General features: G+C 35.1%; 1 protein-coding gene across 3 annotated transcripts in view; it reads right to left on the reverse strand.

The window, feature by feature from the left end:
- Positions 1-6,265: 6,265 nt before the first annotated feature.
- faf1 (Fas (TNFRSF6) associated factor 1) overlaps positions 6,266-17,269 on the reverse strand; it is a 68,826-nt gene continuing 57,822 nt past the window's right edge. For all 3 annotated transcript variants that reach the window (XM_042729556.1, XM_042729555.1, XM_042729554.1), the window contains one exon: positions 6,266-6,982. In XM_042729556.1, the coding sequence (XP_042585490.1) occupies positions 6,899-6,982 (84 nt within the window). In that variant the 3' untranslated portion in view covers positions 6,266-6,898. The remainder of the gene's footprint in view (positions 6,983-17,269) is intronic.

The following is a 17,269-nucleotide window of genomic DNA, read 5'->3' on the forward strand; positions in this document are numbered from 1 at the left end:
TTTAAGAAATCCCAATGTATTTACACGCTTCATCTCGTCTCCAAGTCCTCATTAGGTTGTTAACCTCTTGTTCACATGAAAAGCTGCCGCGCCGCGCAGGACCCTCAAGCGCAGCAATGGCATTCCCCTAAAGGCATAGAACAGAGCGCTTAAAATAACTGCGTTAAATTAAGCTTTTATTGGCTTACTTAGGATGGACGCACGATTTGACTTGTTTTAGTTATTTACCTAAAAAATATATTTTTAATAGTTATTCATTTAGCGTAACCTATTAAAATTAGGCTATTAATTATCGCTTATTTATCCATCCGTATACTTAGGCTATTTTAATTTACGTAATTAAACAACCTTCACATACAATTTCAGAAAAAAAGTCACAAAAACTGTCACTGGAGTGGCACCTTTTCAAAATGTAAACTGTTGTACCTTATTTAGCCCTAAACATAGAACATTTATACCTTAAAGGTACACATTTTACCCTAAGTGTATTTATTAGTATCTAAATGATACATTTTTAAAAGCTACAGTGACAGATTTTGTACATTTTTCCCTGAGAGTGAGCAGTAGGCTACTTTATACCTTTTGATGCCTTTTTGTTTTAATAAAACAAAGTAGTTCGAGAATCATATAGGTTTCATATGTTACAAAATACGTTTCTTAAATCTTGATGGAAACGCAAACTTTGAAACGGAGCTGTTTCTGTCTTATTTTAAAATCATAATGCAATCTATTCTTGGTCTGATGCTTACAATATAGTCTACAGACTATGCTTCTATAATATTGCAGTCTTCCTTTGGTTCTGCAAACTTTAAAATTGCAAGATGGGAAATAACTTTATTAAGACGTCCAGTCTTTGGGGGAAAATATACTACATTATAAAAACAACTTATTACTGTAATTTTACTCTGTAGACTCACTTCCACTTTTTACATCAAGGATGCACAGCGCCGATGACAGATGAAATGATGTGAGTGTGTATTCAGGCAGCAGCCAATTAAAATGCGGCCTCCATCCCTCCACATCTGCCTCCCTTTACAAACGAATCAAACAGAAAAGCAGGAACCCAGTGAAAGAGCGCTCATTGAGATCACAGATGGAGTATAGGTTTTTGCAAGAAATTTGAGAAACACCATTGTCCCAAATCCAAACTCAATGTGGTCCCTCACAATGTGGTCCCTTTGAGCTGCGCCGACTCAATTGGCCTTGTTTTTTAAACTTGAAGTGTTGAGCACAAAGACCGGCCTCCTAAATGTCACAACCGCTCCAAGTGGGGCTCTGCAGCGCGATGCTGTCTGAAAAAAGAAAAGAACACAATTATGAAGCAATAATTACTCTGCTTCTCTTCGCACGCCACTGCGTCTATTCAGGCCCCTTTAGCCCCATTTAATGCTTTATCCTCGTCCACGATAATCCGAATACCACAGCTTTATTATTTTTTCTTCTCCCTTGCAGAATTTTCTTATGAGACGGGAGTGAGAAACGGGAATTGTGCAACCTGGACAATGGCCGTGTTAACTAACTTTCTGGACAACTTTTTAATATCGAAAGATTAATGCTTAGTGTCACAGCTGATAGCTGCTGAACGATACCAGATATATTTTAATAAGCTCATCCGTTTAATTTTTTGGTTTTTTTGCAATTAGCCTACTGCTTACAAGTAGCACCGTTACTCACAAAAATAAATAAAAGTAGTGTCTTAATTAAAAGTGTGTTTTAAAGAAGAAGCAAATGAAAATTATAGGCTAAATTCTTAAACCAGATGTGTAAAAAAAAAATGCTGATATTAATGTCAAGGACAACCGTATAACAGCTAATATACGATAATTAAAATCATTAAACGATGATAAACAAATCACATTTTTAAATAGTACATTATGCCTCTAAGATTAATATAGCCCAGCAAAAGTATAAAACACGAATTTTCATTCAATGTAAAAAAAAAAAGAGGGGGAAACCGTTTCATTTTATTCAAGTTCTGACAATAGGCCTACGTTTAATTTAATAAATGCATTGTAGGCATCTTTGTAAAACGAGAAAATATTCTCATAAAATAGCTTCCTTCATTATCTTGAAGATTTGCCTAATTGCTTTGCCGAGTAAAATATGACGTCTTAATATATAATGAATTTCTACAAAGAAATCAGTTAAATGAGTCAGTTAATATTACTAGACGTTGTTTATCTATCAAGACAAAATTGGGCGTTTGTGATTGATTGGTAAATAAAGTATACAAAAGTTGTGTATTTCAGTGTATTTATTTTATTCATTTCGTGAAAAACGTTTGATGCCAGTTGACAATAAATTAGAAAGTTTACGTTTCTCAAAAATATGTACAAAATATACGATTTCTCAGTTTTAAATAATATTATGTAAAATGACATTTCTCTGGCAGAGATGTGCTCTCATGTCATTGCTCATTTTTCCACAACCAATAAACAAATAGAAACTCAACCCTTTTTGGAGAAATTGTTCTTAAAAAGCAGTATTGGCTACAGTATTTTTTGCTATTAAAGCATGAAATGAATTAAAAGTGTGATTTTTATTTCCCTTAGGAAAAATTGAAAATTAGAATTTCAACAATGCATTAAAGTGGGGAAGAGATACTCTATCAAATTTAAATCTATTTAAACTTCGAAAACTACTAAAAAATAAGACAAAACCAATCATTAAAAAAAAAAAAAAAAAAAAAACAGAGTAAAGTTTCCCTAATTGAAGAAACATCCATAAATAGTCAAAAAGTAAGTTCCACCTACAGTAACCTTAAGGGCTCAATACCTAATGAAATGAAAACTCTATTGAAAACTCCTGGAGATCTGTCAGGATGACTAAAGCATTCCTTTTGGAAGCAGCCAATAAAACGATTTCTGTCCACACCAATCCCTCCCGTCTCTCTCACTCCATTCGCACACATTGCCCACCACAAATGAGCCCCTTTTTCGGGTGACTCTTTAAGCCGCATAGATTCTGTTTCTCTAGTGTCTGAGAAAGTAAACTTTGAGTGACCCTCCAGGTTAGTTTAGTCTGGGATTTCAGCATCGTTGGGTGAGTGGATGCTGTGGGATCAGGAACTGCTTCAAAGAAGAGATCACTTGCGTCAGGAATTCTCTTTTCTCACCAAGGGCCAGCAGCATTCTTGACCCTTAAAGACTAGTCAAACGTTATTGAACGCTTCCCTTTTGTCATTGAAGAATCAAACCACCACCTGATGTTGCCAGAGCAGAATCTGTGTCACAAGAAGCCACAAAATAACTCTATTGTCCCTAAATAGAGAGTTTGGGATCAAACCATGATGGCATTGGAAAATCGGATTCTTGACTGACAGCAGCTACAATACAATGATGGGTCACGGATTGAGATGTCACAGATCTGACAAGTGGGCAACAGGGTAACTAAATGAAAAAGATAATCACATTGACAACTTTTTAAAATGTATATAAATAACAAAATATTTATAAAGTATAAAATAAATAAAAATATTTATGAAATCGCATGTGTTTGTACACACACACACATACACATTAATGTAACATAAGGGAACAGTAATATAATATAAAAAAAAAATTGCTCAGTGCTTGAGTAGTCTTTAAGCACCAGGAATACAATAAAGACTAGTTTATATGATGTCTAACTAGGTGATATGAAGGTAATAAAATATATACTGTATACATATGTGCATGTTTTTTATATATATTATATAATTTTTAAGGCTATCCTTTTTTCAAGTTGTGTCCTTTTTTTTTAAAATATAATTGTTCAATAACTTGGCTAGTCTTTAGTGTCAAGAACAATATATTTTATATATATATATATATATATATATATATATATATATATATATATATATATATATATATATATATATATATATATATATATATATATATATATATATATATATATATATATATATATATATATATAAGCTGAATTTTGAAATAACTTGAATTTTTAAGTAAAATCAACTTACAAATGACATTACATTAAACTGGCTTAAAAGTGAGTTGAACCTTGTACAACTGATAAATTAAAGGTGAAAACTGCTGAACTTATTTTGATGAGTTAATATAAAAACACGTCATAACTTAATGGTCATATATATATATATATATTTTTTTTACAGTGTATAAAGTCTAAAAGCTAATAAAAATATTCAAAATGGCAGGAAAACCAAAAACCCATTATGTCCTTTTACACAGGACTATTTTTTTCCAAATAGGAGGATTACTGTTTCAGTTGTGGGCATTATTGTGCTCTTCTCATGTTGCTCAGAAGACACCTGCCAACAGAACGCCGATAACGAAGTGTAGACAAGCTGGATCAAGCTAAAAAAAATATCAGTTCACTACTTAAAATGACAGCATTTCCGACCTGCTCATCACTGCTGTCCATGTCAGTACAAAGTCAATGTCTGCATGCATTAATCAATCATTCAGTCATTGAAACAGTAATATCACATGCACACAGGAGCTGCATAACCAGCATTTCTCCCTCGGGCTGGATTTACCCGTCTTTCACACCTGATCGAGCATGATGAAAACTTGAAAATCTTACCTTTCACTGCTTGCTCTCTCTTGAAAGCATGAACACGGAACAGCAGACTACGCCAAGCTTAAAATGCTACCTGGAGAACAGCGATCTGCAGATTCTGAAACGCATTCAAGTCCAATTCACACAGGCATTACTCATATTTGACAACATTAAATTGCAGAGCACATATAAACCACAAGAAGGAATTAACATTCACATTTTGCGAATGCTCATTTTGGGGCTGACGAACACACACAAGTTGATTTCAGAGAATTGTGTTACCCGACCAAGCTTGAAGAGAGCTGTAATTTAGTTTGTTGTTGTCACTTTGAATAAGGCTGCTTTCTCCTTTATCTGAAATGAATACTGAACTCACTGACCAGAACACCACAAGGGTGTTTGAGTTAGTTTAACATACTAATCTCATTCTCACCAAACAGAATGATTCATGTCTTCTCAGGGCACATCACCTACAGAAGAAGTATGACTGGATGCACACATTAAACGTTCAGATTCCTTGCGTGAGAAGGCAGACAACACAAATGAAACAGCCTGCAGGTTAGACTCCTTCTATCCAGTTAAAAAAAGGTCAAGTATGCATAAGGAACAGTACTTTACGTAAAACACATTGTTCACTACTTATAGTTATAGCAGATCAATTCATTAGCTTTCAATACATCGACCAAAATCCACAAAGAATCAGGATGGATCACTGAACCATCATATATCATATTTTGACTGATTATTTAACTTGATCAATCCCGAACAAGAGCACAGTCTTGCTTTTCTCTCATTAAAACGTGTGGAGTTTACAATAAGCATTTAAATTTCAAGGTTCAATGGGGAAAATAGCCATAATGGCTAATAATACTTATCAGAAATGACTGAAAACCTCAAAGAAAACAAAAAACAAACTCTAAAACATCTACTGTCAGTACTTTGGTGTCTCTGGATGTCATGTAGCATCCAGACAGTTCCTCAGAGTGATCAGTGAAGATTCTTTGAGTCCTGAATACATGATCAGTCATGTGACCGCCACTGGCTACATTCTCATGCACACACAAAAAAAGGCCACAAGCTCTAGTGAATTACAATGTTAACCCATAGTTCACATCAGCAGTGAAGATAATGTGCTATTCCCAGGGTAAATTCCTTACTGAATCAAATAATAACTTGTAACAATCCTGACTGCAGCAATCTGGAAAATAACTGGGTAAAAATAAATTGGTGCAATATTATTTTACTCCTGTCATAGGATGTTAAAAGAATAGTTTAAAGCAAAAAAATGAAATGAATGTCATTTGATTTGCTTAATATTGTTTTGTTCCTGTATTTTTTGTTTTAATTGCACTGGTCGCTCTGTCCGATTCATTAACAAATCAAAAATGAATCAAACATTATTATACCCCACCATGATAGACCAAGATTTTCATTTAAACATTACTTATATGTCTATAGAAGACTTGCTATACAGCACACAAATCATATCGACCATGTTTATGATGCTTGCGTCATTTTTGAAGATCAAATCATCATTCAAATGGTCCTCAGAACAGTGTTTCATAATTTCTGTTTGGAAAACACTCATGCAACTTTGGAAGGACATTACATAAATAATGTAAGAATCCTTTAAATTTACCTTAGCAGTCATGAGGCCATGTGATGGTTTGATGATGTCATGACGATATAGTCACCCACACATGAAGGTTAAAATAAATGTAGAGTGGCAAGACACATGCATGTTCATATATTCTTTATATAATGTATATTAACCTAAATCTAATACAGCATCAAACTTAAAAATGGAGGGAAAGTGAGAAAAATAAACAAGTATTAATTAACCAAATATAATCATTTTAGGTATAAGGAAGAAGCTGAGATTGTGGGCTGTCCAGGGCTGTGCTGGGAATCAGGGACTCTGAGAACCTTGGGAAAGGAAATGGTCCAGCGTTCTCCAGGAAATGTCTCTTTGTATGACTTTTATTTATTTGTCATTTTTTTAATTTATATTTTTTGTCTCATTTCAACACAAAACATGTCTAAAACACAGCCGCAGTGAGAAGTCCTTGTCTGTGAGGCTGAATATTTTAGACTTCCACACCTCTGCTTGTTTTTTTCTTTTCGGTTACCTTACATTTTGGATGGAAAAAGAACATTACACTGCAGTTATGGGAGGAGAGTGATCGTTTATCCATGTGCTTGTGAAGGCCACCGTGTGCATAAAATGTACACTCAGCATTCATATACAACGCACTGTGTGATAGTGTGTGAAGGCTTGTGTGTATGTGGGTGTGTGTCTGGTTGCTGTGGACATCATGCTAAAAGTTCTTTGCTTATTTTCTTGTTCGCCTCAGCACGTCACAAATCAGTCCTACTCTTTGGCCTCCAGGAACAGGGTCTCCTGAGGGAAGAGTTTAGCCTCCACCAGACTCCACGCTGGGTCTATCTGCGTTATCTGGGAAGAGATGGAGAAAAAAAAAAGCAAATTTGAGATGTTTTTCAATGCTCAAGGAATAAAAAGTAAATTTTAAGACCCACTAACACCGAGGAGGATGACTATAACGACGTATCTGTGGGGGTATTTTGAGCTAAAACTTCACATACACACTCTGGGGACATCAGAGACTTATTTAACATCTTGTAAAAAGGGGCATAATAGGTCGCTTTGAAAAGAATAATAAAAAAATAAAAATGCATTTTATTTAATGGCGCCTTTGTAAACTCCCAAGGTCACCTTACAGCAAGCAAAATAGCAAAAAAAATACAAAAAAGTAACAATAGACAAACAAATCCTTAAAGCATTACAAAGTTCAACAGCACAACTGCATACATACATCATAACTACAAGTGAATAGTATGGAAGCCTGTTTCCGCTATGGGATAAAAAAGAAAAAAAAAAAAAATTAATTGTGACTTTTTCCTCTTACTATGTGGACTTTCAATTCTGAGAAAAAAAAAAAAGTTAGAATATACTCTGAAAAAGTGTCCAAAATGCAATATATAAACTCAGAACCCTTTTCGCAATTGAGGTTTTTTTTGTTTGTTTGTTTATATCTCACAATTCTGACTTTTTGGTTCTGCTACAGAATAAAAAAAAATGGGTTATTGCAACTTTTTAATCACACAATTATGATTTTATTTTCTTGTAAATGCAAGTTTATATCTCAAAATTCTAACTTTATTCTCAAAAATGCAAGTTATCTCGCAATTATGATTTTTTTCAGCTTATATCTTGCATTTCTGAGAAAAAAAAAGTCAGTTACCTTTTTTGAGTGTTTTTTTATTTTTATTTAAATCTTATAGTGGAAACAAGCTTCCATAATCCACATCAAAACTGTAACAATAAAATCACAGATGAATGATATAGTTGGAATCACTTTCAGAAAGAATCACTTTTTTCCAGCTGATGAATGCTAAAAACACTCAGAATCCATCTTTTTTTAAAGAGCTCAAGCGTTTCAAGTGGCAGATGACAGAACTGCAGGATGCACTTACAATTAACTGAACGCCTTATGGATGCTAATATAGTTATCATTACAGTAATCTTTTGCTCTTGTTATGAACGGGCCATTATTGCAATATTAAGATTGTAAAAAAACAGTTCATGAGGTGTGCAGGTTAAGTCTGGCCATTCCTCCTAAACTAAGCGATGTGTGGGGTCTAGCCTTCTGATGTCATTGGTTAACGCTGTAATGCGATAATGTCCCCGTGTGAGGTACGTGTCCTGTTTCCCCTTGGGATAGTAGCTGTTTGTTATCGCAAATGGTCCGATCCAAACCAAACACAATAGCAATGGGGTGAGAACTCATCAGCCACTAATAATCTCCATGAGTGAAGCCCGACTTCATTATCCAAGAGCAATGCAATCACTGGCCACACTTTTAACAGCAAACTAACTGACATTTGTGTTGACTAGACTATCATCCACATCTCGGTTCAGGGATTTTCCCAGCCGATGAGGAGTGACTAGCGCTTGTGTAAGCGGCTTGCGATCCTGCGCAGAGAGAGAAAAGGAGAGCGGGAGATGATGGCTGTATTGTAGTGAGCTAATAGCAGAGCATTCTCTTGTTACACGGGGCCTTTGCTCACACCTGGGTGTCCACACATCGTACGGCCACAGTGCTCAGGACAGGGGCTTAACTGCAGCTTGGTGACAGGGCTCTGATTAAGGCCTATTCTCTCCTCAATAGAACCCTCCAGCTCTACGTGTTTGTAATTAAAACACAGAGCTGAAAGCAGCTGGACTGGAAGGTCGCGGGGTCAGAGAATAAAGCTGTGTATAGTGTTATTTCTGTTAAAGCAGTCAGGACATTGGACAATATTACAAAACTGATGGAATAAAAAGAATATATGCAACATACTGAAAAATTGTTATTAAATCTCAAAACCATTCCATATTTCATGGTTTCTAAGGTGTCATGGGTGCTTTTCTTACTGGCCCAAATCAAAATGCCTACTCATTTTTTGCCACAATAACGAGAAAAAGCTCTGTAAAGTCCTTTTTGAGAAACTAAAGAAAAATAATTAAAATAATTTTCTGTGATAACTGGCAGCATGCCCCATATGTGTGTGTATATATATATATATATATATATATATATATATATATATATATATATATATATATATATATATATATATATGAGTGCATTATACATTCATGAAATCATGAATAGCAATTTGTACAGCATTTACAGCACAGATTGACTTTAATAATAATTATACTATTGTTCATTAATGTTAATTTACATAAATAGCTAAAAATGTATGTAGTACTGTTCAAAATTTTGGGGGACTTTTTACATTATTGAAAGCGTTCTTACACTCACAAAGGCTACATTTATTTGATCAAAAATACAGTAAAAACAGTAATATTGTGAAATAATATTACAATTTAAAATAACAGTTTTATATTTTAATATATTATTTATTCCTGTGATGCCAAAGCTGAATTTTCAGCAGACATTACTCCAGGCTTCAGTGTCACATGACTCTTTAGAAATCATACTAATATGCTGATTTTGTGCTTGTGCTTGATTGTGTGTAATTTTGAAATGAGCTGTGCTGCCTAATATTTTTCTGGAAACTGCAACAGATTATTTTTAAGGATTCTTTGATAAATAGAACAAAAAAAAAAAACAGCATTTATTTGAGATTTTTTTGTACCAATTTAAAAGTCTTTACAGTCGCTTTTGTTGAAATACATCCTTGCTGAAAAAAATTTTAATTAAAAAATCCAACTTTCAAACATTAGTATAAGTAGAAATTAACAATCAAGATTAATAAAAAGTACTTTTCATTGTTAATTTTTGATACTTAATTACACACAATTACACACATATGTTGTCAATACATTTTATTTAACTTGAAACATACTTTAAAGGCAGAATTCTGCTCCATAACAAAAACAATAATTCTAATGTCTAAAAAACAAATTTTACATTAAAAAATGAAATGTTTTGAGGTAAAGGCCTCGTTGGGACACACCTGACATGAAGCACTGCACAGACAACACTAAGTTCAAAGTGACAGCGTATTATCGGCGGGTTTGGCAGATATCACACCCGCTTCAGCACATTAGCGGTGTTGCCCCAAACCTCATTTTAGTGTGTGACTTATGCCTTTTGTTTTTCAATCTGACCTGAGGGCACAGGAGGGGGTAGTAAGATGTCGTAAAAACACGTCGCTCCCACCAGGATGCCTTCCTTTCTTTCATACGAGCACTTAAGAAAAACTTCCAATGGAAATTAACCCGAAAACCTGCTATAACACCACAGCATCAGGTAGAAGTAAATGAGGTTCTAGGGTGGCGCAGATGTGTGTGCGTGTTTGTGTTGATGACTGTTCTCTTTTAAAGGGGAATGAGAGAAACAAGGTGGCACTCCAATGGCAGGAGACAGATGCCATGGGTGACTGTTTACATTGTTATCCAATTAACAGACCATAAGAGGAGAAGCATCTGTCAACAAACAAAGCTGTTGCTTTCCTCCACTCTCCTTGTCTTTCGCTCTTTTCTTGCTCTCACTCCCTCGCTCTTTTCCCAGCACTTGTTAGTTTCTTCAGAAACCTTCTGTTTGGCCCTTCTGAATTAAATTAGAATTCGCTATGCAACAGCGATTGCACTTGTACTTCTAACACCTCGACTGACACACAAACACACACTCACGCAGTCTCATAAAATTAAAGCACGATTACAACCCCCCTGACTGACAACCTTAACCCGCAGTGCACCGGCGGGGGACGTTAAGACCAAATGAATTCAAACGTGCCTGGGTAGTGTGATCTCCACTGATGAACAATACGTTCTCCGACGGCCAAAGTAAACAGAAGAAGAAAAAAGATCATTTGAAGAGTGTGGAGACTCATATCAGCGTAATCCTGAAGAGGTTTATTAAAGCAAGAAGTAGCTGTGCGAAGGAGGAGAGGCCCAGGCGGCTGTTTTCTTTGGGCCTTGATGATGTTGATGGCAGGTAATCCTGTTAAACCTTTAACACACTCATCTTCAACGGCCCCACACAGTCACCAAACAAACACAGGACAGATGACCACAGGAAAAGAGAGAGAGAGGGAATCCTGCTCTCCAAGTGCTACTCGACTTCTGAGCCCTAAGTGGAACGATGAATGATTTAACAGGCCATTGAAAAGGAGCAAAAAAAGTAACAAAAAAGTTGAATGTACACTACCGTTCAAAAGTTTGGTGCCATGTTTTAATGTTTTTGAAAGAAAGTTTCTTATGTTTATCGAGACTGCCCTTATTTGACCAATACATTCAGTAAATATTGTAAAATATTATTACTTTTAATCCATTTAAAATGTAATTCATTCCTGTGATGGCAAAGCGGAATTTTAAGCCCTTACTCCAGCATCGTGTCACATGATCCTTCAGAAATCATTCTAATATTCTGATTTAGTACTCAAGAACCATTTTTTTAATCAGTTTTGAAAGCAATGTCATGCATCCATGAAAACCATGCTACATTTTTTTTAGAATTCTATGATTAATATGAATTTCAAGAGGAAAGCATTTGTAAGATTAAAAATTTCTTTAGTGATGCTTTTTGAACAATTTACTGCATCCTTGCTGAATTAAAGTATTATTAGTTGTTGTAGTAGTAGTAGTAGTAGTATTTAAAAAAGAAAATCTTACTCAAACTTTTGATTGGTAGTGTACAAAAAATAATAGTTAATAAAAAAAAACAAAGGCAACTAAAGGCTAAATGTAAAGATTTAGGCCCAAATATTGTGGAACTTATAATAAATAGTACAATTAACTTCTATATTATACACAATAATAATTTTTAAAAAGTGCAGCTGAAGGGAAAATTCACCAGCACTGTTAGTGTAAATATGTCTTCATGTGAAATTTGAGCAGTACTTTTAAATTAAAAAGAAAAAGAACACAAAGAAAATTCATTTGCATCACTGACTGTCCTGTGTACATTTCTACAAGCAGACTATTTGAAAAGTCCTGAGGGAATCAATGCGGAGTTCACCGGAAAACAAAATAAAAGCTGAATGTCTCAGAGCATTATTAACTGATGTCACTTGCAGCTGCTAGTTCAGTTTAATTAATTTCATTATTAGTATACTTAAGGATTAACCTGATCAATAACACAGTAAAAACTAATTAAAATGACAATACAGAGTTTCATCATAAAGCAGGTGTATATTACCAGGCCGCTGCAAAGTAAACTACGCGAAGGCATTATTATAATTTAAGAACACACAGGTTTTAAGAAAGGTCTGGCTTCCGAATCATGAAGGCAAAACATTTAAAGCAAATTAGTAATAAGCTGAATGCCAGTCCTCGCTGATTCGTAGTGAGACTTGTTTAAACTGAATATCTCCTCTTTGAAAGCCAGGCAAATAAATATTGCCATTCATTAGCACTAATAAAAGGACCCGCAATAAGAGAGCAGGCTAAGAGAGAAGGAAAATAAAGACCAGACACATAAGATGTGGTTTTCTAAACAGACGGAAAAAAGAAAAGGGAAAAAAGCAAACCAACATAAAAAGAAAAACAAATATACAGCTGAAACAACGGTTCTAATGAAGCCATTTAGGGTCCTCCACCATTAATTAAAACGCAATAGCCAGGTCTGTGTTAGCGCTGTGTTGTAGAGTGTTTATTTGGCCAATTAGGAAAGCGGTGGGAGATCATTATCTGCCTGCAGGAGCGGTGAGGGCGTTAGCGTTCGCAGTGTTGGAGTAAGACTCTGCTAAGGGCCGGCCGAGGGTGGAGACGGAGGGGGGAAGGAGGGTTCCCACTTCTGGGGAGAAGTCAGTTCTGGCTCCCTGCTTGTCTTTAGCATTACCACGAGATGCTAAGGGGGGGTCTAAAGGCAAGAAGCCAACGCAAACTGCACAGACAGGCCAGGCGCTGACGTAAAAGATGTGAAACTACACATCCAAATGGCTCTCTGAGGGTAGAAAGAAACAGATGTTTTATCAAGCAGTGGTTTTGCAACTGGTTTGGTCTGGTGAACCAGACTTTGGACATCACACGATGAGCCCAAAAGATTTATAAAGGTGAATAATAAAAAGTGCCCTGTAAGCCACACTTTATAAATATACAATACATACATTTTTATATTATACATTATATTAGAAATTATAATATATAGTATTGCAATTATGTAAACAAAAAAGCTGACACGCATATACATATATGTATAACATATATTATATATATATAATATATATGTGTATATATATACATATATACACAGTGCTGCTTGATAGTTTGTGAACCCTTTAGAATTATCTATATTTCTGCATCAATATAACCCAAAAAATAATCAGATTTTCATGCAAGTCCTGAAAGTTGACAGAGAACCCAATCAAACAAATGATATAAAAATATGTACTTTGTCATTTATTTATTCAGGAAAATGATCCAATATTACATATCTGTGAGCGGCAAAAGTATGTGAATCTCTAGGATTTTAATTTGCTGTTAATTTGAAGGTGAAATTAGAGTCCATCTGTTCAGAGGTGTTTTTAATCAGTGAGATGACTATCAGGTGTCAGTGCGTAGCCTGTTTTATTTAAAGAACAGGAATCTATCAAAGTTTTATGTTTGTGGAAGTGTATTATGGCACAAACAAATGGGACCTCTGAGGACCTCAGAAAAAGAGTTGGTGTTGTTCTTCAGGCTAGAAAAGGTTACAAAGCCACCTCTAAAGAGTTTGGACTCCACCAATTCACAGTCAGACAGATTGTGTACAAATGGAGGAAATTCAAGACCACTGTTACCCTCCCCAGGAGTGCTCCACCAACACAGAACATTCTAAAGGCAAGACGTGTAAAAGTCCACTAGGTTTCAAAGGACTGCAGGCTATCTTCTAAGCAACTAAAGGCCTTTCTCACATTGGCTAATGTTAATGTTCATGAGCCTATCATCAGGAGAACACTGAACAACCATGGTGTCCATGGCAGAGTCGCAAGAAGAAAGCCACTGCTTTCCAAAAAAGAACATTGCTGCCCATCTGCAGTTTGCTAAAGATCATGTGGACAAGCCAGAGGAATACTGGAGAAATGTTTTGAGGATGGATGAGACCAAAATAGAATATTTTGGTTTAAATGAGCAGCGTTATGTTTGGAGAAAGAAAACACTGCATTTCAGCATAAGAACTTTATCCCATCTGTGAAACATGGTGGTGGTAGTATCATGGTTTGGGCATGTTTTGCTGCATCTGGTCCAGGATGACTTGGCATCATTGATGGAACAATGAATTCTGAATTATACCTGCAAAATCTGAAGGAAAATGTCAGGACATCTGTCCGAGAACTGAATCTCAAGAGAAAGTGGGTCATGCAGCAAGACAACAACCCCAAGCACACAAGTCATTCTACCATAGAATGGTTAAAGAAGAACAAAGTTAATGTTTTGGAATGACTGAGTCAAATTCCGAACCTTAATCCAATTGAAATTTTGTGGAAGGTCCTGAAGCAAGCAGTTCATAGGAGGAAAGCCACCAAGAAATCACGGAGTTGAAATAATTCTGTACTGAGAAATGGGCTAAAATTCCTACAAACTGCTGTGCAGGAAGACAAAAGCAAGAAATGTTACTTGCAGATATTGCTGCTAAAGGGGGTCAACACCAGATACTGAAAGCAAAGATTCACATACTTTTGCCACTAACAAATATTTAAACACCGGATCATTTTTCTCAATAAATAAATTACAAAGTATATATTTTTGACTACTTTCAGGATTTGTGTGAAAATCTAATTATGTTTTGGGTCATATTTATGCAAAAATATAGAAAATTCTAAAGGGTTTTCAAACATTCAAACAGCACTGTATGTATATATACTAGTGCGGTCAAACAATTAATCGCATCAAAAGTAGAAGTTTTTTTTTTTTTACATAATATATCTGTGTACTGTGTATATTTATGTATATATAAATACACACACAGTATATATTTAGAAAATAGCTACATGTATATATTTATATTCACATAATTTATATTATATATAAATATATTTAACATAAATGTAACATTTTTCTTAAATACAGTATATACACGCATGGGTGTGTATTTATACATACATATTAAATATACACATTGAACACACATATACTATTTGAACAAAAACTTATTTTGGATGCGATTAATCACGATTAATTGGTTAACAGCACTAATATATACATACATATATATGTGTGTGTGTGTGTGTGTGTGTGTATTAATGTATATTAATCTGTTTATTTATTGCATTTCAATACTGTCTAATGTTTAAACAGGTTCTATCTATCTATCTACACACATGCAATTTATATTGTATATATTACAATATTAATATTATAGTGTACATTTCAATTTTAAATATTTTGCATATTCTGCATTTCTGTCTATTCTTTAAGTGATATATATATATAATAAATAAATATTTATAACATCATATACAATATAACATTATATATATATATATATATATATATATATATATATATATATATATATATATATATATCTATATATATATATATATATATACATAGAGAGAGAGAGAGAGAGACAGACAGATAGATAGAGATAGAGATAGACAAACAGACAGACAGACAGACAGACAGACAGACAGATAGATAGACAGATGTGCATTATATTATATAAATATTATATTGCATATTACAATTATAAATATTCTGCATATTCAGCCTTTCTGTGTATTGTTTAGGGCTAGGTTATATAAGTTAGGGCTAAATATATTGTATATTTCAATTATAAACATTAACAAAATTATACAACCTTTTATGAATTTTTTTATGAATTTTTATAGAAAAAGTTGCCAAGCTCATTCATCTTCATTTCATGGTTAGTTTCATTTAATTATTTGCATTTAGCTTTGTTTTCTCTATTCCGAACAGACCTGTTACTCATTTCTGGGTCAGAACCCACCAGCTGAGAAGCACCGTTCTACAAGCAACACACATGAGATTAGATTACTCATCCAAGAGATCCTCATGTATCCCGAGTTGGATAACTTTAAAAAAAACAACAGAAAACAAAAAGAACTCGTCAGATGATTGGAGGTCCCCTAAGCGCTGGTGTGAGTGGCAATGTGACTGTGCCATGACATTAATGAGTGTTATGAATAGAAAGGGAATCCTGAGGCTGCTTTTCTAATCCTTCCTCACGCTCTCGCTCAGAAGAGTGCAGGTGCATTGGATCTGTCCATCAAAGAGAAGAAAAGAACAAACAAACTGACAAACACAACCCTCGCAGGCCGCAAATGAAACAAAAGCCTTCAGACACTTTTCCATCTCTCTCTTTCTAAACTCCTCTGTTTAATCACTCTCTTATTGCTGGCAATTATCTTGGTTTTGGATGCGTGGGGGTGGGGGGTAGCTTGGAGAGAGAGAGATGAAGTTTAAACATTTGTGCAGAATTACAAATGCAATAGTGCTCATGGCCTAATCCTGTGGGAGGGATAGAGCGAGTCTGTGGCAGAGATGATTTTAATTAGAAAAGACAGAGAGAGAGAGAGAAAGAGAGAGAGGATTAAACTCAAGCACTGTAGTCACAGTCACAAACACAGCCTGTTTTTCCTGCTTTTTTCCTCCCTCCTTTTGCTGGATACACATTTCACCCTCCGCAGAAACACGCAATTCGATTCTCTTTTGATTTCCAAACAGAGACTGTGAATAAATGCAATACAACGTGTGAAATGGTATTTGTTGGGTGTGAGGCTGCCCAAGTAGGAGTGTTTAAGGTGGACGTTGAGTGTTTATGAGCACAATAAGGCATTTTGTGCGTGTGTTTAAAATTGTGAGTTTGTTGGGGGCCTTAGCGCTGGTCCCCAAAGGTATTGGATGACATGCTGTCTGGGCAGGCCTGCGCACATCTCTTGATTAATGGAAAGCCCATTTCTGTTTCCATGCTGTTAATTAGTCAGGTCGTTAAGAGCAGAGCTTGTTATCTACCTGCTGCAGAGTGCACAAACGCAGCACTTTAATGACGCAAACACACACAGGAAAAAGAACTGCTGACTGTATCTGTGAGTAGCCAGTGCACCTTTCTGCTTCTGAGGACGGCAATTAATATTCCATAAATTATTTATGCACTTGTAGATAGATGTAAAAAATAAATAAAAAAAGGGAAAAATAAAATACACAAGAGGAAAAGAAATACTAATTAACCAGGCATGGCTTTTAATTAATGTGCAGGTGTGTGACTATCTGTGGACTTGTACAGTACACACACACACACATAAAGATGAGCAACAAACTTCT

Source organism: Cyprinus carpio, chromosome B8, assembly GCF_018340385.1.
Source record: "Cyprinus carpio isolate SPL01 chromosome B8, ASM1834038v1, whole genome shotgun sequence".
NCBI lineage: Eukaryota > Metazoa > Chordata > Actinopteri > Cypriniformes > Cyprinidae > Cyprinus > Cyprinus carpio.